We start from the raw sequence: 26,025 nt of genomic DNA on the forward strand, positions 1-26,025 counted from the left end.
TATATATATATATATATATATATATATATATATATATATATATATATACGTGTATGCTCATGTATCTGTGCTCATGTGTGTGTGTGTGCACATGCTGGCACTTACTACTCTTGTGCACAAAGGGTGACCCTGTGGTGGGGTGACAGGCCTCCACGTTTCCTACACAGGAGGGAAAACATTCTTCCTCTCGTGGGGCTGGGGTGATAGAAAGTTCCACACTCCCTCTGGTCCTGTGTGGCCACTGGATACTGCCAGTGACTGCAAGCCTGCAACTCTGGGTGTGTTTGTGAGGGGATGAGCCTACCCTGTTAAGATATTTCATTGCCAGGGGAGGAGGGTGACCTGTGACTTGCCAGGGTCAGATTCCAGTCTCCAGGTCTCCAGACCTAAGTGCTCCTGGATCCCCCATACCTATCTGCACACAATTCTTGTTTACAGACCCCCTCCCCACGGCTTCAGCCCTCTGTGTGCTCTCTTCCCCCACTGGCTCTCCCCCATCCTCCTGTCCCCTCCCCCATCCAGCCTGCCCCCACCCCCCCCCCCCGCCCAGTCTCTCCACTAGCATTCACAGGGCATGATTGAGATCCCCATCACATACACATCAATTGCAAGCCCAGGAATGGTTTTGTTTTCTTGTGAGAAGCCACCTGCCTGCTTTAAATACACAGGAAAATGTTTTCTTTGGACTTATAGGGCTTCTGTGTCTAGAGTCAGCTAGACTTACGGAGAAAGGTGGGACAGGAACGCTGTATTTCTGTCGAGGGCTTAGATCCTACATTTCTGGATTTAGTTGAACACCTCGAGGGATTTGAAAATACAGAAGAGGAAATGTCACAGGGGGACCATTCTGCCTGAGTTTACCTGGACATTTTCCAGTCTCGGCATGCCACCTCAGAGGCTGGAAGGCGCCACCTTCAGTGTGGAGTGCTTCTCCAGAGAGGGTGGCCCACAATTCACACTGCAGACAGCCCCAACCACTTGTAGACAAAGCTGTTGCCTATTAAAAATGTTCACTGACATCTGGTGGTGGGGCGGGGTGGGGTGGGGTGGGGGTGGGAGTGTCTCAGTGGTTAGGGGCACTTGCTTGCTCTTCCAAATGATCCAAGTTTGATTCCTAACATGTGGGAGCAGGGACCAGGAAACGGGGGGGGGGGGAAGTGGAGGCAGAGCCCACATATTTCTAGGATGTGGATTCCAGAGACCAGCATCGGGGACCAGATTTAACTTTATTGTTTAGGATATAAGCTTATATACAGTTTTTCAGCCAGTTGGGTGCATTTATGAATTCAAGGGCAAATCGGGGCACAATATGTGTTATTTAGACAAATCTGACTCCTCCTCCCATGAGCTGTTAGGGGAGGGGGCTGATCACCTGGGGAGATTTCTGTGAAGACAGGGAAACCAGCCACTGCCCCACCTCGGGTCCTTTGTGTTGTCTCACCGGCATGCCGGGAGCCACGTCAGATCATGTACTGCACAGAGCAGATCAGAACTCTCCAAGCAACTGCAGAAGCCTGTGGCTCTCCGCCCCACTTGTTTCTCTACCGGGCTATCTCCACTCCCCCACATTAGCACTTATGGTAGGTAACCCAATTCACTGGCTCCAGTGCCCCCTCTGCTGGTCTTTATGAGCACCTACACTCATTTCACATACCTTTACACAGACACACACGCATATATCATTACAATTAAATTGAAAAAAAAAATGTCAACAGACTCCAACTGTGTCTATGCAATGCTCTGCAGATAGTAGACCCAAGATATAAGTTCCAAGACTACATGGTGACAATCTTTTTGGACTTCTACTAAATGTTCCAGAACTGTCCTGTTGCACGTGGAGACTACCACACATTGGTGTGTCTGGAGTCGTGGGAACCCAGGGGCTTGCCCACGTCCAGCAAATGCTCACACACTCAGCTACAACCCAGACCTTGTTCTTTCTTGTTTTGTTCAGCTCCGGGGTGCCATAGGGGAGTCTTCCACCTTTGTGTCAGGGACAGACAGAAAAATGTTTGCCCCTGTGGCAAACCAAGTGCCTGGACTTGAGATTCCTGAGGACACTTAGGTGGTGATGCTAGGTGTGAACACTGAACCGTAGAAATCAGCCTCCACCTGCAGGCTGCGGTGAGACCAAACAAACAAAAACAAAAAACAAAAAACCTACAAAACCTTTAGACCTAGTCTGCCCTGGTTTGGAAATCAGAAACTTGGCCTATGTTCATAAGTGGGGTATGGGGATGAGAGAGGGTTTCACTATAGGCACAGCTTGGACTTGAACTTGTGGAGATCCTCCTGCCTCAGCTCTCAAGGACATGAGCTGCCATGGCCAGCTAGCACTTTCATCAGTGTTAAAAGTTACGTTTTGATGAGGATAAAGGGCTCGGTATCCTTCATGTGCCCACAGATGCTTACGGCTACAGGTCTGTGAAGATGCTGATGAAACAGGTTTGGTAGAACGTCCCATGTTGTGAGTCTGGGAGCTGGAGAGTTCAGCGTTGGAGAAATTAGGTATCACGGATCAAGTCCTTGTTTCACCAGCACCACAAGCAGACAGACACAAATTGCCACAAACGGATACGGGTTGCTCTCAATTTCCGTATAAGTTTTAAGTTCTTTGTAGAGGGCCTGCCTAGAGTACAGGGTCTGGGCTATCCTCAGGACCTCCTAAACTGACTGTGGTGGGTCACACCTGGAATGGCAACACTCTGAGGTATAGGTGGGCAGAACACAATTCAAGGTCATTCTTGACCATATAGCACATCTAAAGCTAGCCTGGAATACAAGAAACTCAGTCTTAAAGAAATAATTATTTCAAAGCAGAAAAAATAGTGTGTGTGGTGTGCATGTGTGTGTGTATGTGGTATGTATGTGTGTGTGCTGTGTTGAGTGTGCGCATGTGTGTGTTATATGTTGTATTTGTGTGTGGTATGAATGTTATGTATGGTGTGTGTATATATGGTGTGTGAGGGTTGTGTGTTGTATGTGGTGTGTGTTATATGTGGTACACATATATGTATGTATGGTATATGCTGTATATGTGTATGGTATATGTTTGTAAGATTGCATGTGTGTATGGTATATGTGCATATGTGGTGTGTATGAGTTGCATGCATGGTATGGTGTGGTATGTGTATGTATGTGTTATATGTTGCATGTGTGTGTGCTATGCATATGTGTATGGTGTGATACATATCACACCATATATATATATATATATATATATATATATATATATATATGTATATATACCATATATACACATATATGGTGTATATGGCATATGATACATATGTATGGTATATACATATACATAGTATATATGGCATATGGTATATGGTATGTGTGTGGTGTGCATGTGTGTGTGGAATGTGTTGGTATTCTGTCTAAACTCCGCCTCCACAGTTCCTGGCAATAACCTGGTATGCTCTTCTCTACAGTTACCTGGCAACAGCCAGGTAGCCTTGGCTCAGTATAAAAGGGATTGCTTGCCCTCTCCTCACTCTCTCATGCTCTTACCTCTCCTTTACATCTTTCCCCTTGCTCCCTTTCCCTTTCCCCCCTCTCTCCACCTGGTCATGGCCGGCCTCTATGTCTCTACTCTTCCCTTCTCTCTGCCTTTCTCTGCCTCTGCTATCCTCTTATCTCTCCTCCCCATGCCCTGAATAAACTATATTCTATACTATATCTGTGTGTGTGTGGTCCCTCAGGGGGAAGGGATGCCTCAGCATGGGCCCACTGAGGCACCCCCTTCCCCGCACACCCTGCCAGAACATATTCTTACAGCTTTTTTTTAATGATCACAACAGTATGTGTGGTATGCATGTATGCATGACATATGTTGTGTTTGTGAGATATGTATGTGTGGTGTATGTGCATATGTGGTATGTATATGTTGCTTGTGGTATGTATGTGTGTGTGTGTTGTGAGTGTGTGCCTGTTGGGCATGGTACACACATGTAAGTGTTCTGGTGCACACACACACACACACACACACACACACACACACACACACAGGTCAGAGCAGGCCCTGGAGTGTGTTCTCTACCCTCCTTCACTTTCCTGCCTCCAGACAGGGTGTCTCCCTGAACTGGAAGCTAGCTGCTGTTAGGATCTGCCTGACTCCATTCCCGACGCTGGAGGTACAGCATCCTTAGCCACGCTCTGCTTTTCCCACCATGTTGAGGATATAAACTCAGGCCTCACTACTGAGCAACACTCCCTCAGTTCCTGCCCATCAGGTCTCACCCAATTCTTGTTCTGCAGCACTGCCCCCTCCCTCCCCATGTGCTAAGGCTCCTCCTCAGGTGGCTCACAGGGATCCTGCCTTCAGTGGGGATGACTGGGCAAACTGCATAGTTGCTGGAGATTTCTTTCCAAGCGCCTGCCCAGGCTTCCCAGAAACCACTGGGTTCCTGTTCTTCTGGGGAATCGGGATTAGGTCACAGGCGTGGAGGCACTCAGGGTGCCTAATGGTGTGCAAAGGATTGATTCTCCTGTTAGTGTCACCTTGGGGTCTCAGGGCCGTGCTATTCGACTGGCCCTCTCTAGCTAAGCAGAGGCTGTCCTTTAGACCGAACACTAGATTTCCCTGCCTGTAATGTAAAACCGGGGCCTCCTTCACGCTTCGTTCATCACCGCCGTGGAAGTGTCAATATTTGTGGGCGAACAAACCTGTGACCACCATGTTTCCAACCAATTACAACCTGCTCTTTATCTCCCCTGACAGGAGGTTAGGTTAATATTGAATCAATTCCTCACTAACATCGTCCTGAGAGCAAACACAAAAGCTCTTCAAACAAACCCCCCAGTGAGGCCACTGCTCTGGGGCAGGGCTGGGGAGGCGTGTCCCCAAGGTGCCTGCTCACACAACAATTCCCATCCCCATCGGGGCATCTTCCCTGAGCTTGTTAATTAGCCCTACTGCCTCATGGAAGCACAGGTGACAGGTTGTGACAAATGCCCCAATTAAGGGCACCGGGGATGGATCCGGGGGTCATCCATCTTCTCTGATGGGAACCCCAGGCTGGTAGTTAATCACAGCTGGGAATTCATGGTGAAGTAGGGCAAGGCCTAATGGCCCAGTCACAGTCTCTGGGGGGAAGGGACCACCAGACACCAGAGGTTCTGGAAAGACCCCGGGTGTGGCAGGCCAACGTCTGAGCATCCGGATGCTCGAGTTCAGGCTCCAATTCTGCTTCTTATAACCTCTGTGATGCCGGACAAGGAGGATGCTTCGGTAGACAGTGAGACAGGGGTGAAGGCAAGACATGGTGACCTTTCACCCCACCCATGGGAAGCATAGAAGGTGCCACGGAAGGAGTTCCTGGAGTCAAGCTCAGAGGACAGGCATTCCTCAGGCAAAGAGGAATCTGAAGGTAGAAACGAGAGCCCTGCAGAGGCCGAGTTCTCACAAAGTTGGCTCGGTGGGAATTGACTCGGGTGGGGGAGTGGGGGGAGGGCAGCAGTGGGGGGGTGCGGCTGGGATGATGGTGTGACCAGAGGGAAGAAGCTGACTCTTAACCCCAAATGTTGGACTTGGTATGGCGGGAAGTCACTTGCAGATCTTGCAGGCAAGCAAACAAGACTATACTGAGATTTTCAAAATCTTTCTCGAAAAGTGAGGTGACAGGCTGGGTCTGGGTCTGAGGCTGGAGCTGGGGTTGAGGCTGGAGCTGGGACTGGGTCTGGGTCTGGGTCTGGGTCTGTGTCTGTGTCTGTGTCTGTGTCTGTGTCTGTCTGTGTGTGTGTCTGGGTGTCTGGGTCTGGGTCTGGGTATGGGGCTGGGGCTGGGGCTGGGGCTGGGGCCAGTGGAAGGGCACTTTGCTGGTATACACAAAGTCCTAGGTTCCAACCTTAGCAGGAGAAACCACCACTACCGCCCCTGCCCCAAGTCAGGTGACAGACTCTCTGGACAGGACACAAAGCCAGCAGAGAGAGAATTCCTCTCGGGAGAAATACAGGTGGCATTTGACAAGGTCAGGGAGAGCACAGGAGAGGGCTCGGAAGCTCCGCTGGAGACAGTGCCAGTGACCTAGGATGGCAGCTTGGCTCTTACAGGCAGGAGCAAGCGGGGCCCTGAGCAAGAACGCAGTCAACAATAGAGCGTTCCGTGCCAAACCCACTCACTCCCCACGGATCAAGGTATAAACAGACGACTAACCAGGAGCTGCCACCAGCTTCTGCTCTCCTCCGAGCAGGGGCTAGCCTCTGCTAGCTCTGCTCTCACAGATGTTACCAGTGCAACACATATCTCGACTATCGACCTCGGTTGCTGGGATGGCCTGATTCCCCGGTTAGTCTCAGTGAACACATCCCGTGGGAGTAAATTAGCACTTTATAAACGCTGCACCCAGAAGCCAAACGCGCACCCCTCCCCCGAAGCCGTTACAGGGGAGGGGAGGGGGGAGCTGCCAGGCAGGGCTCTTTCTGATCTGCTGTGCCAGAGGGGTTTATTTAGGGGTAAGGATCTTATGTTACAAGGTCTCACATGGCCCAGGCAGGCCTCAAACTTGCTATGTAGCTAAGGATGACCTTGAACTTCTAGTCTTCCTGCATTCACATCCCAAGATCTGAGGAGTTTATGTGGCACTGGGATGGAAGCTACCCTCTCCATCCCAACCGCACTCTGCCAACCGCACCCCACCCCCAATCCTGGAGGTCTTAACAAAGGGAGTTCTATGGATTCTGTGATCTGGTGTCCTTTGGGGGGGGGCGGGTCTGATGCCTTCTTGAGATAAGACAAAGGCATCCTTGAAAGATAGAGACTTCCTCAGGGTCACCCAGGCAGGATTCAAACCCCCTGCCTATCTCATGTCCATGCCTCAGGGATTTCTCGGGAGGATCATGAACCTCTGGTCTTGACTAAGATAGGGGTATCCACCCACATGGGGAGATGTTCTGTCTAAGGGAACCTTATCATGGTGCTGGTATACAAGAAGGTTCTAGCTCTAGCGGGGACAGGAATCCTGCCTTTAAACAAACAAAAAACAAAACAAACAAACAAAAAACAGAAAGCAGACCATTTCTAACCAGGACTGAACAACAAGAGAGAACAGAGAGAGAGAGGGCCAGACACGTGCTGATCTAGAACAACACTCAGCTTACTGAAGTACAGCTGTGTTCAAGATTCTGAGGTCGAGCCTGGTCCATTTCAGGCACTCGACACAGGTTAACAGGATCACAGCAGGTGAGCAGAGAGGTTCAAGCCCTCGGGATGGCTGGCACACACAGGCCAGGCATGTCTTGCTAGGTGCCCCTGGGGTAAAGTACTCAATCAGTCGGTCTCTTAGATCCTGGCTTCTCATTTAGTATGATGGGCTAAATACAGAACGTAGCTGCTTAGGCAGTAGCAAGGGCCATCTGCAATAACGCAGTGTTCAGCCAAATCTCACCTGCGAATCTCAGCAATTCAAAACAGAGTGAGGCAGGCTCTGCTTGAAGTTGCCACGTTCTTACCCTTCCCTGCTTTCTTCCCTTCCTTCCAGCATCAGGTCTTGAACCTTGGTAGAGGAGAACCCTGTGGTTCCCTACCCAGGACCTTGCTTCTTGGTCCTTCCCTCAGAGTCAGGCCATTGTCTATACCTGTGCCACTGTTTGTCTTTTCCACCAGACGTGAATTTCAAAGGGCTGGTACCTCACCTGTCAACCCTTCCTGTATCTCACCCATCCTGCGGCACGCAGTAGGTGCTGCATAAATACCCAGCAAGCAAACACGTACTGTACGAAGCAGCTACATGCATAGTGGGCTCGCTCTCCTTCCCCCTCTCCTCCCTGCCTGTACTCTGCCTGTCTCTGTCCCTGGGGCCTTTCGTGTGTAGGGCAAATTCCAGACACCAGCCAGGAGCCGCCGTGGTTCCGGGAGTCATCAGTGCTTTATCTAATTAGCTCTCATCCTTGTATCCAGACACTCGTGTCAGGAGCCAAAGCAACTGCACCCTGACCTCTGGTCCCAGTGCTCCATTCCTACAGTGATTTCCATGACAACAGCATCCACGAGTCTGGGCTGTGGATCCCTTTGATGGGAGTCAGATACAGAGAGCAGGAAAGAGGACTTTCAGACAAATGAGGCTCTTTGATTTTGCTCAAGCTACCCCACTAAAGGAACACACATCTTAACCCTGTAGAGGGACACGGGAATACTCTTAAGTGGGGTGGGGAGGGGCACCCCAGATTCCTTTGTCAGAAAACTCAGCTGGGGTAGAGGAGACTTAGTGGCAGAGAGTCAGGAACATGGATTGAGGTCCCCGCCCTGGGAGGCCTGGGTGAGTGTGAGGTGCTCATTCCCCAGCTGTGCCAAGATATCCAGGCCTCCCCCACTCTCCTCCAACCAGCAGGAAGATTTAATGTGATAAGAAGAGACCTAGGTTCTGCCCTCAGAGTCCAAAGTGCCAGGTCCCAGTTCCATCTCTCATGGTGTTACTTAACCACACACATCACCACCACTGGGCAAAACGTCCCCATCTATAAAATGGACATGGGGTGTTCCTCGGGTTCTCCGAAGCTCTCATGGCGACGAAGTGCCACAGGCTCCAACATGATCATGATGGGGAACATGAAATCATCAAGCACCCGCCCTCGCCCAGGACGAGGGACTTGGAGTATTCAAACCATGAGGGTCTGGGGAATGGTGGTCACCAGGATAAGAATGACCCATGAGGGGAGGGATAATCCAAGTGTGGGATGGGTGACCCAGTGGGTGGCCCAGTGTATCTGGACTAGTGGAACTTAGATCAGTGGGTGGTCCTTCCCTAAACTCCTCTTCCCTCCCTCCCTCCGTCCCTCCTTCCCTCCCTCCCTCTCTCCCTCCCTTTCTCCCTTCCTATCTCTTTTCTGGCCGTGAGGAGATCATCTCCACTTTACTATGCCCTCTCTCACATGATGCTCTGCTTCAGCACAGGCCCACAGGGATGGGACCAAGTGATCATGGACTGAACCACTGAAACCTCCAAGTAAGCAACCCTCTGCTTACTGGCTAACACAAGGCACGGAGCTATCCTGAGGTGACAGTTGATAGATAAACATGCACTGTGAATTCAGCACATGGAGAGGGTGGGGAAGGGATTCTGTGTCAGGTGGTAGCCCACACAAGGCCCTGACCAGCATCGTTAGCATCTGAATAGACAGCCACAGCTATCCTCCGCGATTCTTCAAGGAGCTGACTTTGCAATATTAGCTCAGCAATTGTCTTCTATACCCAGACCTAGTGGCTACCAAAAGCATCCATTCACTCACACACACCGGCCTCAGCCAGTTTGTCCCAGACCTAACCTGCTCATGCCCTCCAAAAAGACACAGTCGGCTCCACCCAACAGAGGTGAACACATCCTGCCCCTTGCCTTCCATTGCCAAGTGAGTTCCTAGCCCACATCTCCACCTCCCTGAAGGTCTGGGGAAGCCTAGGGCTGTTTCCCAGAAGAGCCTGTCTCCCTCTGAGGTCACAGCACTCACCTGGCTGTGCACCTTCTCCAGCTCTTCCTTGCTGATGGACGTCTTGCTGTCTTCAATGGTGGCCAGAAGGAGCTGAACATCAGACAACAGAGCATGGGTCCTCCGGAGGTCTCTGCGGAGACGCTTTTCTACGTCGAAGTCACGGTGGCCAATCTGGAAGCCAAGGAAGGGTTAGTGCCGATGGCATGGCCAGGACCAAGGTTCTTCGAAACAAAGCTCATGGGCACAATCTCACCTCTCCCATGGCATGGTGGCCCATATCATTAAAACTGGAGCTTGTGAGGCCGAAGCAGGAGGACTGCTGGGAATTGGAGGCCAGCCTGGGCTACAGTGTATCTCAAAATCTCAAAACAAAACAAAAGAAAGATAATGTTTTCTCCAAGACAGGAGAACTGCTGGGAAATGGAGGCCAGTCTGGGCTACAGTGTATCTCAAAATCTCAAAACAAAACAGAAAAATACTGTTTCCCACAAGTCTCAGCTACAAAAAGGGATAACACCAACACTGGAATGCTATGAAACTACACGCTTGTTCAGCCTCCTGTGTGCTTAGTCTCAGCCTCACACCTCTGGGTTGCAGAGGGCCATGGACAAGACTCCACCAGCATCACCATAACCTGAAAGGCCTTGCCCCTTTTCTCCCGTCCTCTGCCTCAAGCTAAGAGTGTCCATGCCAGGTGAGACCCTGGTTGATGCCCAGGCTCTTTGGAGAGGTTAGGGCAGCCCAGGTAAGCAGGGATTGGAACAGGCATGAGAGCCCCTGCAGGGCTTACAGACATTCAGATTCGGCGATGCTCGTGGTAGGGGGAGGGGTCCGCCGATCCACATAGAGACCCTCTCTGCTTCATCCCGTTATGCTGTAGGTTGCTGTGGAGTCCATCATGACTCAGCAAACAGCGACTGTGTTCCTTCCAAAGCCCCACGGGAAGCTTGTGATATAGGGAGCAGGTTGCCTTTGCTGATCTGAAGGCAGGCACAGGGACCTGATTTTTGTGGCTGGAACTCGACCCAGAAATGGACAAATTCCTCCCTGCAGAATTCTGAATTTGCCAGGGAACGGCGGATAGGAAGGTCACAAAGATGCCACATCCTGTTTTAGAGGTCTTAATTCCCAGAGGTCAATGAGATGGGTGCAGTCAAAGTGTAGGATGAACAAACAGGATTGGACTGGAACCCCACAAGAACTCGGTTAGTGTCCCCTAAAGACACCAGCAAGCTCCATTGTTCCAGGAACATCTGAGGGCCAGAGGAAAGAACACAGGGTCACCGGATAGATGGGATACTGAAGAGAATGAAACTTGTGTCTCTTCATGGGGCAATGGTTCTCAACTTGTGGGTCATGATCCCTTTGGGGGTCAAAGACCTTTTCAAGGGGTCACCTAAGAACATCAGGAAACAGATATTTATGTCACAGTCCATAACTGTAGCAAAATTACAGTTAAAAGGGAGCAATGAAAATACGTCTTTGATTGGGAGTCACCACATGAGGAACTGTACTATATAAGGGTTGCAGCATCAGGAAGGTGAGGGCCACTGGCTTTTGGACTGGCTTTGTCATGCTGTGGATCTCTGCCTGTCAGATGCTTCTCCTGGGATACTAAGGTGCCCCAGAGTATTCTGGAAGGAACACAAATTAAGAACGAGCTTCAAGCTTCAAGACAAGCATTATCCTGAGCTGTGACTGCCACCTGATTACACTGGAGCCTCCCATCTCTAAGAAGAGGGTTTTTGATAAATCCCCTTCTCTGTGTTGAGATAAGAGAAGGATCCAGCGAGATAACGGGTGGCAGAGCACTCCGCGTGTCAAGTGCTTTACAAACACAGAGGATTACGGCAACTGCTAGGTGACCTGGCATGTGCGCACACTGATTCCGTGTCGCGATTTCTCCACGGCCGGCTTGAGATTCTTTGAAAAATGAGTCAGCTCTTAGAATACCGCCTCTCCTCCCTCAGATGGATTACTGTGGTAAATATAAAACACTGGTCTATGGTATAAATACACAGCTAGAGGCATGGAGATCAGGAACTGAGCTGAGTTGCCGTCTGGGCTCCCCGCCACTCTCTGTCACATACAGTCACACTTAACTGCTGTGACAATCCCTTAAAATACACATTGTTGTTACTGTTACTGCCTTTGTGAATGTAAGACTAGCTTACATTTATGGAGGGCACCCCGAGCATCCTCAAGGATTCTAAATACTTTGAGGGGTAAGTTACATTTAATCCCCACGGTGAGCACATGATCTTCATCATAAGGGTGAGGGGGCTGAGGTTGAAAGGAGTGATTTGCCCAGGAATACATAGAATTGGGGTATGAACTCAGGTGCTGTGGCAAGAAAGAGGCAACTTTAGCAAGTTACATCATCAAGGAAGTGCGTTTACTGCCACTATGACCACCACCACCATCATCATCACCACCACCACCACCATCATTATGTCCACCATCACCATCATATTTCACTGAATGGACGTCTTGCCTGCACCTATGTCTGTGTACCTTGCATGTGCCTGGGGTCTGTGGAGGCCAGAAGGGTCTTCGAATCCTCTGGAACTGAAGTTACAGGTGGTTGTGGTTTAAAATATGGGCGCTGGGAATTGAACCTGGGTCCTCTGTAAGGGCAGCCAGTGCTCTGAACCATAGAGCCATCTCTCCAGCCCCACCTTGTCATTTTTACAAGAAGGGGCACTGAGGCACAAAGGGGACGGTGCTGGAGATTGGAGTTTGCCGCTACAAGCTAGAGGTACAGGGAGGGTGCCCCAGATAGAAGGCATTTCAGGAGCCAAGCGAGAGAGCAGGCTGGCTGGCAGGGTAAACTGCTGCGTGATTGCCCCAGTGGACAGAAAACTTCAGGGTGGGATGGGGGCAGGTCACACAGTGGTCTGGGGCTCTCAGAACACAGGGACACATCCGCACAAGGCAGGTGGGTGATCTGCCTGGGCCACAGTGCTGCCAAGTGTATATGCAGAACCCAAGGGTCTCGGCTTAGCATGTGGGTCGCTAACCACTGCCCCACAGTGCCTGATGGGACTCTCTCGGGAAGTCCCAGTTCTCCTGTTCCACAGTCCTTTTTCTATGATGTGTGCAGATTCTGTGCTTCTCTCCTCTATCCGTCTGCTTTCCCTCTGGCTACAGCACAGAGCTTTCCTAAGAAACAAGTTGGCTGGCAGCTGCGTGGTTGGAATGGCTATGAGCATAGTGGCCCCTTGAATTGTTGACCTGCCCGGCCTCATTCAGCCTTCTGCTAACAGAATCCACGAGAAAACCTCAGCCCAAGCTGTCCTCTCCATCTTAATTATCACAGGGAGGAGGGGGAGGAGGAGGGAGGAGGAAGGAGGAAGGAAGGGGAGGAAGGAGGAGGGAGGAAGGAGGGAGGAGAGAGGAAGGAGGGGGAGGTGGAAGAAGGGGGAGGTGGAAGGAGGGAAGGGAGGAGAGAGAGGAGGAAGGGAGGAGGGGGAGGGGAGGGGGAAGAGAGAGGGGGGGAGAAGAGGGGGAGGGTAGAAGAAGGAGGAGGGAAGAGGAGAGCAGAGGGAGGAGAGAGGAGGGTAGAGGAGGGAGGAAGGAGGAGGGAGGAAGGAGGGGGAGGAGGGAGGGAGGAGGCAGAGGTAGGAGAGAGGGAAGAAGATGGAGAAAGGAGGGTGGAGGAGAGAGAAGGGGAGGGGAAGAGGGAGGAGGAAGGAAGAGGGGGAGGGTGAAGAAGAGAGTAGGGAGGAGGGAAGAGTAGGGAGGAGGGAGAAGAGAGGAGGGAGGAGGGGGAGGAGGGAGGAAGGAGGGGGAGGAGGAAGGAGAAAGGAGTGTAGAGGAGGAGGGCGGAAGGAGGAAGGGGAAAAGGAGGGAGGAAGAAGGAGGAGGAGGAGAAGGGAGGAGAGGATGGAAATAGGGAGGAGGAAGGAAGATGGGGAGGGTGGAGAAGAGAGGAAGGGGGAGGAAGAGCCTCCTTAGATTAATGGGAAGGAAGTGTCATTTTGAGAGCTCAGCGAGTCACGTGTTTCTAGTTAATGGGACCCAGAACGTTTTGCTTTAAAAAACAAAACAAAACAAAAACAAAAACAAAAAAAGGTCTCAAGTAGCCAAGGCTGGCCTTGAACTCTTGTTAAATTGGAGGGCCAAGTAAACCAACATAGGGGACACCCCACCACAGGTGAGGTGACTCAGAGGGGAGCTCTCCACCAAAAAGCAGCACAAAGTAATATTTGACACGTTTTCCAATACTAGAAAGCTCCCAGTGGATGAAGACTTAACCAGACAAGAGTTACTGATCACACACACACACACACACACACACACACACACACAGGCATGCACACACACAGACCCATGGTGGAAATAGTCACATGACAGAGCCTTAGTGGCATTCACATAGAGCCAGGGGTAAGAAAGTCACATTTGCTAATATGTCCCTGTGCAGCCGATGCCAGTGGGTAAGTTGGAGAACCAACTGTCTGTCCCTCCTTGAAACAGTTAAGGTTTTTTTTCCTTTGCCCAAAGAGGCAAAATTGTTCTCATTTCCCAACGGTAAGATCTTGAACATAGAAAGGCCTAAGATAATTGACAGGTGAGATATCATGAAACAACAAACTCAGCAATTCTGCTACATACAACGCTAAGATCGTGGAGGCTTCTCACAGGATGCATATGACGATTAAATACAAAACAAAACACTAAACAAGCGCTGGTCATAGAGCTGTGGAAACCAAGAGTTTCCTGGAAATAAAGCTAATTAAGATGCTCATGGCACACGTGGTTAGGAAATAAGCATCGTGGGTAGAGAGAGATGGGCATTGTGGGTAGAGAGAGATGGGCATTGTGGGTAGAGAGAGATGGGTATTGTGGGTAGAGAGAGATGGACATTGTGGGTAGAGAGAGACAGGTAGGGGCTGAGGTCAATAACAGTGTTAACATGAAGCCGACAGTTGTGATAGTTGTCCCCATTCTAACTTGCAAATCAGCCATTCCAATGAATCAAGTTTCCTCATGGAACCTTTCCTTTCTTTTTAAAAAATTATTTATTGCTATTTTATGCATATGGATGTTTGGCCTACATGAATGCCAGTGTACCATGTGCATGGCCTTGAGCCCACAGCGGACAAAAGAGGAATTTGGATACCCTGGGAATAAAAAGTACAAATAGTTGTGAGCCACTGGGGACAGAGCTTGAGTCCTCTGCAAAAATAACAAGGGCTCGCTAGACCCTGACATCCTTTGCTGCTGGGTTTTCTGTGTCATAGGCTGGCCTAATGCTGTCCACAATTGTTTGCTTGAGAGAGACACTGAGGGGCCCTTTCCCCAGTTAATTCTGATTGGTAAATAAAGATACCAGCAGCCAACAGCTGGGGAGAAGAGACATAGGCAGGGTTTAGGTTTCCCAGGCTTGGGACCATGAGGAAGGACAGGAAAGAGCCATCATGCCTTAGAAGAGTGTGCGAAAGAGAGACAAGAGCTGCCATGGGGTAGAGAAGCAAGGAGAGAACCCTGGGCCAAAAGAATGTGGCCCAGAGGTCTGAGTAATTCGAGTTAAGAGCTGCCAAGGTAGAACACAGAAATTAGTAAGAAGTAACTCAGAGTTATCAATGGGAGGTAAATTGTAACAGCATGGAGAATAGGCAGCTGCCCAACTATTGTGCTGCCTAAGGCGTATTAAAATGAAAAGACTGTGTGTCTTTCATCTGGGGCCATAAATGGTCAAAGGCAGGAAGGAACTCCATACCAGGATTTATTAAAATATTCTTACTTCAGGAAGATGGGGTCCCATGTAGGCTAGGTAAGCCCGCTATCATTCATGGACACCCTGACCTGCATCTAAAGGTTATTAAAGACTCAAGAAGACAAGAGTATTTTCAAAGATAGGCTAGGTAAGATGCCCCTATCTGTTATAGTTTCCTTCCTGATGCTGTGATAAAAAAAAAACATGACCAGAAACAACTTGGCAGAGAGAAGGGTATCTGTGGCTTGCCCTTCCGGGTTACAGTTCACCAGGAAGGGAAGTCAGAGAAGGGATTCAGTAAGAGCTTGAAGGCAGATACCATGGAGGAATGCTGGCTTGTTGACTCCCTCAGACTCATGATTTGCTAGCTTCTTTATACAGCTGAGACTACCTGTCTAGGGTATGGTGCCGCCCATAGTGGGCTGAGCCCTCATACATTAATTGGCTTCTACCTGTCTAGGGTATGGTGCTGCCCATAGTGGGCTGAGCCCTCATACATTAATTGGCTTCTACCTGCCTAGGGTATGGTGCCGCCCATAGTGGGCTGAGCCCTCCTACATGAAAAGGCTTCTCCACATGTATGCCCACAGGCCAACCTGGTCTTGGTAATCCCTCAACTGTGACTCCTTCCTAAGGTGACTTGTGCCTGTGTTAGATGGTTAAAGCTATCTAGGACACTGCAATTTATCGAAAGCTAGCCAGCAGGACCAGATTGTGCAGGAACAGAGAGGAGCATGAAGCCAGTAGAATGGGGATCTGCACACACCCACGGCATGAGGGATGGTGGGGGGAAAAAGGGAAAACATAGGTATCTGCTTCATACCACACACCTACATAAGATGGATTAAAACCTAATTATACACACAAAAAGAGGTCTAGAGCTTTGAAGGCATATGGTAAAACATGAACTGAAATTAAGGAAGGCAACTTAAAAATAGGAAAGCATAAGCCGTAAATAAGCAGTCTGTTTGGCCGCATTGGAAACACTTTATTAACTGACGGGCATTATCCACAGGGTATGAGTTATCCGTAGGCAGAGCTATTGAAACTTGAACTATCAGAAACTGGTTGGCGTCTATATGTGTACAGACTATGAACGATTCCCAGAAAGTACAGAAGCCAATCGTCATGACCGGATGAGTCACGGAGACAAAACTGCACAGCTTTCTCGGAGACAGGGGACCCGCAGTGCCAGCTCTGGGAAATTACAGTACACACTGTGGCAGCTTGTGGTGGGTGGTAGTAGGCTCAGCATTCCATACACCGTCCCCATCACAAGAGACATCATTTTCAGAATGCCACAGAGATAGGCCCTGGTCCCCAGAACAGGGACAGGCCTGAGGGTCCCTGTGAATCTACATGCTTAGAGCTGTTAACAAACTTGTCCAAAGACAGACAGACAGACGGACAGACAGACAGACAGACCGACAGCAGAGGTGGAAGACACTCCTGCCTGGCTCCCAGTATGGCTCCCAGTCCTAGAAAAATCTTGTCCCTACAAGGTCAGTTGTGGGCATGGTGGCCAAGCATTATCTACAGTTGACTGCCAACAGCCACTGACAGCCATATTGCTTCATCTGTCTGCCCCGAGTAAGGTCACTCTTATTTACTTCCCTGTGCTCTTTTAAGAAATTTGGAGAGTTTCAAAGAGCCAGCAGGAAGGGTGGGTGGAGCAGCATGTACTTTGGTCCCCAGGAAGAGGCCAGCTCAAAGGCCTGTCCTCAGCCCTTCCTAAGGACCAAAGGCTCTCTCCCTGTGGCTGGCTTTCTCATGCATCCAGCCATCTCTTGGAGCCCTCAGATGTCCCCACTGTGTGTGGCCTTACCTGGTCACACAGGGTTCCAATCAAGCCTTCCAGGTCATGCTTCTCGTGAAGAGCCACCTGTTTCTCTTCGTATTCCTGCTCCAACTGCATCTCCAGCTGACGGAGCTGTGGACACACAGGACAGACGTGAGCACCCTTGGATGAGTCCTGGACTCTGGGAGGAGAGGACATGCAGCCTGTGGCCATACTCTGATGCTGCCTAGTGAGTTGGAGGGGTGTGTCTGTGAAAAAGCCTCAGGATCTAAAAGCCTGGGACAGGGGCAAGAAAAGGGTGAGCTGGTCAGACTGGGGGACCTGTTTGGCACACACTGTGAAGTTTACAGTCATGGCCATTGCTTGAATATTTTCGCATGTTAGCATGTTGCATGTGTGTGTGTATGCATGTCTGAGCATGTTGAGTGTATGTGTGTATGTGTGTGTGCACGTCTTAGCATGTTGAATGTGTGTATGTGTGTGTGCACATCTGAACACACTGAGTTTGTGTGTATGTGTGTGTGCATGTCTTAGCATGTTGAGTGTGTGTGTGTGTATGTGTGTGTGTGTGCAGGTACATGTTGACTGGTGTGTGCACATGCAGAGGCAAGGCTTTGATGCCTGGTGTCTTCTTTTATCGTTCGTTTTCTATATTACATATTGAGACACCATCTCTCGACAAATCTTGGACCCATCCATTGACTAGACTGACTGAGCCCTCGAGCTCCCAGAATCCTCCTGTGTTTGTCTGCCAGACCTGGAGTCACAAAGAGACCTCCACTCACACAGAGCTTCTTACTACGGATGAGTGATCTGAACTCAGGTCTTCCCGCTTGTGCAGCAAGCACATGACCCACTGAGCCATCCCTCCCCGGCCCCTGAGGGCTGTAAGGCTGAGTTCCACATAACCTGTTAAGAGACACATCCACTTCCTTGTTCCTTGAAAAAGCCACCAGCCAAGGGACACATGGTGTTATGAGGATATACCAACCGGTGGTTCGGACTGTGTGAGTTCTCTCTGCTTCCCAGTGGGATGGGATTTAGAAGGGCTCATTAGGAAAGTTAGGGTCAGAGGAGGTTATGAGGGTGTCACCCCACAACAGGATCAGTGCCCTCATGGAGAAAGACACCAGAAAATCAAGTCCCCCTTTTCTCCCCCTCCTTCTCTTCCCTCTGCTAAGGACACAGACAAGAGGTGACCATCTACAAGGTGGCCCTTACCACTCAGGCATGTACTCCTCAGGTCACAGATCGATGACAGTGGAATATCTCATGGAAGCCCGGGGCTACAATGTTTCCTCCCACAGCCCCAAGTAATAAGACATCTGATTAACAGCACCTTATCTAATTTGCAATTCACTCTGAAGTTGGTGGGATGGTAAAACCCCACCCCCTCCGTCCTCCACGTATCCAGGGGCTGGTGTCACAGACTGGCAACCAGGCATTCCTGAGAGGAGTTAGTGTCCTTTTCCCTAACGCCAAACATCCACAGCATCCCCTCAGGTCTAACTGTCTCCTGCAAGAGACACTGAGGGCTGCCACCATCAGCGTCTGTCACCAGGAGAGGAAGGCCTCTGCCTGCTCCCACACTCTGCCTTTACAGATCTGTCCAGGAGAGGCTGAGTTAGAAATGCAGTCACTCTGGGTCAGCAAGACGACGGCTCAGCAGGCAGAGGCACTGCCACCTGAGTTCAATCCCCAGGGCCCACGTGGAGAAAGGAGAGGACAACTCTCATATGTTGTCCTCTGGCCTCCACACACATGCGCACATGCATGCACGCACATACACGCGTGCACACACACACACACACACACAAATGAATAATGTAACTACAAAAGACCTGTATGAAAAATAGTTGCCATGCTCCTGTCTGCTTCTAAGAGATAGAAGTTTCTTAGAAAAATATCCCGGAATCATAAAACATCAGTGTCAAGCACATCCTGGGAGAGTGTGAAGAATATTTCCCTGTGGTTCCCAAGGATGATGAGAGGCAGGAAGGAGAAGGGAAGGGGGAAGAAAGGGGGAAGAGGAAGTGAGGGGAAGGGGGATGGAAAGAAGAGGAAAGGGGGAAAGAAAGGGAGAAGGGGAAGGGAAGTGGGAGGGAAGGGGAGGGAAGAGGGCAGAAGGGGGAAGGAGGAATGAGGGGAAGGGAGTGGGAGGAAAGGGGAGGGGAGGAAGAGGAAGGGGGAAGGAATGATGAGGTAAGCAGTGCTCACACTTCAGGAACCACAGGTACTGCCGCAGGAAAGATATTTGCCCATTGTGATGGCTTGTATCTGCTTGGGCCAGGGAGTTGCACTATTAGGAGGTGTGGGCTTGTTGTAAGTATGTCACTGTGGGTGTGGGTTTTAATACCCTAGTCCTAGAAATCAGTCTTCTGCTAGCAGCCTTCAGATGAAGATGTAGAACTCTCAGCTCCTCCTGCACCATGCCTGCCTGGATGCTGCCATGCTTCCCGCCTGGATGATAATGGACTGAACCTCTGAACTTGTAAGCCAGCCTCAATTAAATGTTGTCCTTGGTAAGACTTGCCTTGGTCATGGTGTCTGTTCACAGCAGTCAGACTCTAACTGAAAAACCCATCCCTCATCCAACTAAGAGCGGATGGGCTGTGGCAGCAGAAAATGTCCACCCACAGGGACACCACAGTAGGAGAGGAGACTGATGGCAGACAACAGATAGACAAAGTGTAAAGGCTGACAGAGGCTGATGACCGCAGAGTGGGCTGAAACAGCACAGCGGCCTTCTGGGCAATGCTGTCTCCACTGTCCTGTGTGGACTGGGGAAGGGGAGGATGTGAGGCAGATAACAGACCGACTAGGGCTGAAGCTAGCCTCGGTCTCAGGTGCAGAACGTTGAGGAACGTCCGTCAGCAAAGCATGTGAGTCAAATGCAGGGGCCCAACCGGGCCCGCAAGCTCCCTACTCAAAGCATCCGTACCCACAGCCTGTCACGTGGCAAAGAGTGTGCTTGGAATTCTAGAAGCTTCTGGGATTTCACCTAAGACATTTGAGCCCCAGATCCTTGAAATCCTCCCAGGGAACAAAGGTCTCAGTTGGTCACAGAAAGCACATGTTTCCGGGTTCCGGGTCCCAGCATCCTCCCAAGTGGGACTTTGGGTGCACTGTGGCTAGAACTTACGCACCCGCTTCTGGCAGGACTGACGCACATCCTCCAGCTCTTCCTCCTGGTCCTCACGGTCCTTCTGATGCATCTGCTTCATCCTCTCAATCTCCAACTCAAACCGCTGGCGAAGCTGGGGGCAGCAAACAAGGATGGCACATGAAGGTCTATGACCAAGATCTAAGCCCTTCATGCCATGGCCACATCCCCAGTCCTCCATGCCATGCCCACACCCCTAGTCCTCTACACAGCATCCACACCCCAACTCTTCACACCACACCACATCCCTATCTTTCCAAACCACACCCATATCCTCTGCCCTCCATGCCACACCCATATCCCCAATCCCCCACCACACCACAGTCACACCCCCTGCCCTCCACACCACATCACATCCCTAGCTTTCCAAACCACGCCCACATCCCCAACCCTCTGCACCACACCCATATCCCCTGCCCTCCACGCCACATCCACATCCCCAGCCCCCCATGCCATGCCCATAACCCCCCTGCCCTCCACCGCACGCCACATCCCCAGCTTTCCACACCACGCTCACATCCCCAGCCCTCCACTCCACCCTTAACTTTCCTCTCTAACGAATGCCTCCACTCCACCCTTAACTTTCCTCTCTAACGAATGCCTCAGAGAGAAGTCACCTCCCTCCTACCCTGTAAAGTCAAAGGAAGCAACCATGTCCCCCAACACTGCCTCTGCATTTCCCATGGTCACAACTCCTCACACATCTACCATGTTCTCCCACTGGGTTTAGGCGCAGCCTCAGAATCCCTTTCCACGCTCTCCAAGGCACCTAAAGCTCAGAAGTTTACAACCGTGGTCTTTAATGTGGAGACAGAGGACGGAAACAGAAGAAAAGATCTGGGCCCCTAAACTATTGGGAACATGAAGACGCTAACGGAGGATGTGCACAGAGCCCCTGGCACAGCCTGGCTAAACTAGCCTCACCAAGATTGCAGTTCTTACACAGCAGCAGAGGTTATTGGAGGATGATCCCAGATGAGGGACTGTGTGAGGAAATATAATATTTCTTTTTCATTTTTTCCCAGCCTCTTGGGCACTCTGACATCCGCAATACCATTTATGTCAAGCTTATATGAGTTAACATAAAATTCCCAGGAAAAAGTGCCTTATTGAGATCAATAAATATCTGCCTGGCCTCTGTGAGGATACACGCCGTGCCAGGCTCGGGTGTGGTATCCACCCAGCTTCCCTTCTGGGTTGAGTTCAGGTTGGGGAGCTGGGAAGATGTGTTATCTACACCCTCAAGGTCACGGTTCGTGTTTCTGCTTGCGGCACTCGGTGGTGATGGGAAGAATCTTCGAGAAATGATAACAGTGTTTTCGCAAATGCCCGCTGGCTTGTCTGTGCTCGCAGACACAGCCTGGAGCTGCCGCTCAACGTTCTGCCAATCTTGGCATTCCCTCCTGTGTGGACAGTGCGATCTTCATCAATTAGACCTGGGGCTGTGAGGATTGGCAAGGCTCCCATCAAAGAAATGAACCATCTAGAAAACCCAGGGCTTCCTTGAGATCCTGTGGACAATGAGCTGCCTTGGGTGAGCATCTGGGACGCCTCTTTGGGTAGCACACGAGTCTGTGGCCTTTGGGCCATTATAGAAGCAGTCTAGCTCACTTTGAACACTCTTGTTCAGCCAATGTTGACTGAGCCTTCACTCCCTCTAGTGAGTCCTTCCCAACCTCCCTCAGTCCTTCCTAAGACTTCATCAACACACTCAAAGGTACACTTGATCCCAGCAGGACTCACCAGAGTCCGTCTGTGTGGCATCTGATGCAGATGAGGTGCTTAATAAAAATGACTTGCTGAGCAACGCTCGCTGGTCACTCACAAGCATCTAAGACCCTCCAGACCCTGACCCTTTGTTTCCCACACCTGTGCCTTCCACCTGGGAGGCTTCATCCTGTGATATGGAGTGAGGCCAAGCAAGATGCTGGCACTCTGGCATCGGTGGGATACACAGAGTCCATGCACAGCTGTTCATGTCACCTGGTGTGTGTTCCCACTGTGGGCAGGGTTTAACAGAATTGCCAGTTACAAAAATCCTCCAAGAGAAGTTCTTTTAAGGTAAGGACTGAAACTGCCTCCCTCTTGAAAAACTGGGTGGCTTTCCTACAGGGACAGGCAAACACGTGTGCCTCCACCCTTGTATCTCTCTGGAAACTAGGGATGCTAGCGTGACATTAAGTGTGTAAGGGTGTGGGTTTTGTGTATCACTGTCCACATTTCTCCTTAGTGAGTGTGGTGGTTAGATTATGCTTGGCCTATGGGAAATGGCACTAGTTGGAGGTGTGGCCTTATTGGAGGAGGTGTGGCCTTGTTAAAGGAGGTGTGGCCTTATTGGAGGAGGTGTGACCTTGTTAAAGGAGGTGTGGCCTTATTGGAGGAGGTGTGGCTTTGTTAAAGGAGGTGTGGTCTTTAGGAGGAGGTGTGGCCTTTAGGACGAGGTGTGTCACTGTGTAGGTGGGACTTTGAGGATATATATAAATATATACTTAAGTCTGGCCAGTGTGATCTAGAGTCTCCTCCTGACTGCCTATGGGAGAGTCTCCTGAGGCTGCCTGTGGATCAAACTGTAGAACTCTCAGCTCCTCCTGCACCATGCCTGCCTGGATGCTGCCACGCTCCCACCTTGATGATACTGGACTGCACCTCTGAACTGTAAGCCAGGCCCAATGAAATGTTTGCCCTTGGGCACGGTGTCTGATCACAGCAATGAAACCCTAACTACGACAGCGTCTTTTCTCTGGCGGTGGGTTTTGTTTGTGAGGGCAGGGTGTTACTGAGTCCTACACTGGCCTCAAACTCTCCACATAACCCAGGCTGGCTTGGAACTCACGGTGTTTCTTCTCTCTCAGCCTCTGAGAGCTGTGGGAACAGCAGGTGCTACAGCCACCACGCCAGCTCCGAGCACCTGCTTAACCTGTGCTTCCCTGGCTCACATCGCTGCGTATAGACTTTTCCTGTTGCTATTCCTGTCTCATAACTTCTTCAAAAGCCGTGGCTCGTCACGGACCTGGAAAGCAGCTGCTTCCCTAGGACCCTGGGAGTCGGGTTTTCCGTCCCCGCCGACTCCCACAGTTACTGCACATTCCCTAATTCTCAGAAGGCTTGTGCTCCTTCCTGTACTCTGTGCCTGAAGTAGACATTTGAGCTTCGTGGTCTAAGGACTTCAGTTCAAATCCTCACCCCGCTTCTTTCTATCTATCTATCTATCTATCTATCTATCTATCTATCTATCTATCGTTATCTATCTTCTATCTATCATCTATTTATCTATCATGTCTATCTATAATCTATCTATTGTCTATCATCTATCTATCATCTATCAATCAATCTATTATCTATCTATCTACCTATCTATCTATTATCTATCATTTATCTATCTTTCACCTATCTATCTATCTATCTATCTATCTATCTATCTATCTATTATCTATCATTTACTATCTTTCACCTATCTATCTACCATTATCTATCTTCTATCATCTATTTATCATCTCTCTATCTATCTATCCTCTATCATCTATCTATCATCTACCTATCGACCGATCTATTATCTATCTATCTATCTATCTATCTATCTATCTATCTATCTATCTATAGGTCATCATCTATATCCGTGGAGGAAACGATCCTCCTCATGTCCTGTATGAGGTTCCACAAGAAGAGGTCAGGGAGCGTAAAGAACAGAGCCTCCTACACAGACAGTGATCGATCAGTCACGTTGGGCACTCGGTCAGCAGTGATGTGTTGAACACCAACAGTACACTTGGTGTCATCCTTGGCTAGAGGAGGCACTGAAAAGGACGAGTGATCAAACAGCCACTCAACAAACAGCCCCCCCCCCCACGCCATCACAGAACTCATGTCTCAGTTGGGGAGGGGCACTGGACAGCGTGCCATTGAACCTGGTGTACGGGCAACAGCAAAGGGATAGCTGTGGGGTGGGACTCCTGCAAGTGCCTGGCTTCCCTGTGGATCTCCAGGGAGCCACAAACTGCTGAGGCATAGCAGGAGGGCATCCCTGTGTATCTTCATGCTGCCCCTCTGTGTAAGAGCCCAGTCCGGGGCAGCGCATCCTCACCTGCTGCAGCTGCTTGATGTTCTCTTCCTGCTGGCTGTGGATCTTCTCTTGCTCAAGAGCCTTGGTCTCCAGTTCCCAGACTCTCTCTTTCAGGCTGGCCACACCCTGATCCCCCACAGAGGCACAGCTCAGCAGCTCCCTTTTCTGGCCCTGTAGCCTCTCCACCTCCTGCTTCAGCTTCCCGGCTTCCTGCTCCTTTTGCTACAAAGAGAGGGGCACGGGGATGGAGTCACATGACCAGGGCCCTCTCCCAGGAGGGCTCCAACCTCTGCATAAAGGCCTACTTGTCTCCCAGGCTCAGCACCATTACACAGGGTCTCCCCGTGCAGCGCAGGCTTACTTCAACCTCAGGATCTCCCTGCCTCAGTTTCCCCAATGCTGAAAGGACGAGCTAACGTTACCACCCGGGTCCCCACTTGGTCCTCCTCCACTCTCGCCCCATGCCCAGTTCCCTCAGCATGGCTGTGCTTTGAGAAGTCTCAGAGGGACCCTGGCGGATGTAGGGAGGGAAAGGGGTTTTCCCCAGAGTTGTATCTCGGTGCATGTAAGGGAAGTGCTTGTCCTGTTGGAAGAAGAAATCAGGCAACCCTCAGGCTGAGGGATCTGGGAAGCAGAGAGCACAGAAGTGACCCTTCCAATAAGGAATATGGATCTAGGGCCAAGTCTGCACGATCTCTCATAAAGAGAGGGGAAAGGGATCAGTGGCTGGATCAAGAGAGCAGAGGCTGCCCTGAGGGTTCATAAGGAGCCACCAAGGATAAAGGGCAGCTGATGTCACAAGTGCCCTCTATAGCAGTAGCAGGGATGGCTTTGGGCAGGCTGTGGCTCCTGACAAGGTCATGGCCTGCTCTGTTTTATTTTCTGCTGAGCCTCAGAACCTCCCACCGGGGACCCTGTGCCTATGGCCAGAGCACACTCTATAGAGGATTATCTGTCATCATCCTCCATGGGTATCATGAGGACATGCTGGGAACAGCGTTGGCAGCTTCCTGGAGCACAGCAAGGCTCTGTTCCTCTGTCCACTGCTGCAGGTGTACGCTGGAGTTTCTAGAGAATCCAGACAGCCGCGAGTCCCCATGTCTCACCTCCAGCTGCTGCTGGAGCTGACCCAGCTCCCAGCGGACTCCACTGTTCTCCTGACTCACTTTCTCCCTGAGGCTCTTCTCAAACATCGACTCCCCCAGCGCCTGGGCCAGCTGCAAGTCAAACCTTCGCAAAACAAAACAGACACGTCAGGGAACCGGAGTAGGGGAAACCGAGGCACAGACACGTCAGGGAACCGGAGTAGGGGAAACCAAGGCACAGACACGTCAGGGAACCGGAGTAGGGGAAACTGAGGCAGGGCCAGCTGTGGGTAGAGTTGGGGGGGGGTAGAGTTGCATAAGCTTTTCTTGTGGGAAGTTGTTGGAGTGGGGGGGGGGGATACCAGGAACCTCATGGAGGGAGTTTCAGGTTTCTAAAGGATTTCCATCCTAATATTAGAAACCTGCTAAAACATTAAACAAAAATTAAAAGTGTATTTAAATATAGAGTAAGTTAAATAATATGTTTATAATAAAGAACATGAATGTTAGAGGAAGAAGAAATGGGAGATAAACAGGGGAGAGAGGAGAGAGGAAGAGACAGAAGAGAGGGAGAGGAGAGAGATATGGGAGAAGAGAGAGGAGAAAGAAGAGGAGAGAGGGAAGAGAGAGATAGAAGAAAGAGGAGAGAGAAAGAGAGAAAAGAAATAGAAGAAGAGAGAGAAAGGGGAGATAGGAGAAAGAAAGACAGGAGAAAGACAGAGAAGAGGGACTGAGGAGAGAGAAGAGAGGGGAGAGAGAGAGGAGATAGGA

General features: G+C 50.4%; 1 protein-coding gene across 2 annotated transcripts in view; it reads right to left on the bottom strand.

The window, feature by feature from the left end:
* Myo18b (myosin XVIIIB) overlaps positions 1-26,025 on the bottom strand; it is a 209,404-nt gene that overhangs the window by 77,341 nt on the left and 106,038 nt on the right. For both annotated transcript variants that reach the window (XM_029533813.1, XM_029533814.1), the window contains exons 30-34: positions 25,276-25,399; positions 24,191-24,391; positions 20,093-20,203; positions 16,974-17,078; positions 9,448-9,600 (exon numbers count right to left, since the gene is read on the bottom strand). In XM_029533813.1, the coding sequence (XP_029389673.1) occupies positions 9,448-9,600; positions 16,974-17,078; positions 20,093-20,203; positions 24,191-24,391; positions 25,276-25,399 (694 nt within the window). The remainder of the gene's footprint in view (positions 1-9,447; positions 9,601-16,973; positions 17,079-20,092; positions 20,204-24,190; positions 24,392-25,275; positions 25,400-26,025) is intronic.

The sequence above is a fragment of the Mus pahari genome, chromosome 23 (assembly GCF_900095145.1).
Source record: "Mus pahari chromosome 23, PAHARI_EIJ_v1.1, whole genome shotgun sequence".
Lineage (NCBI taxonomy): Eukaryota > Metazoa > Chordata > Mammalia > Rodentia > Muridae > Mus > Mus pahari.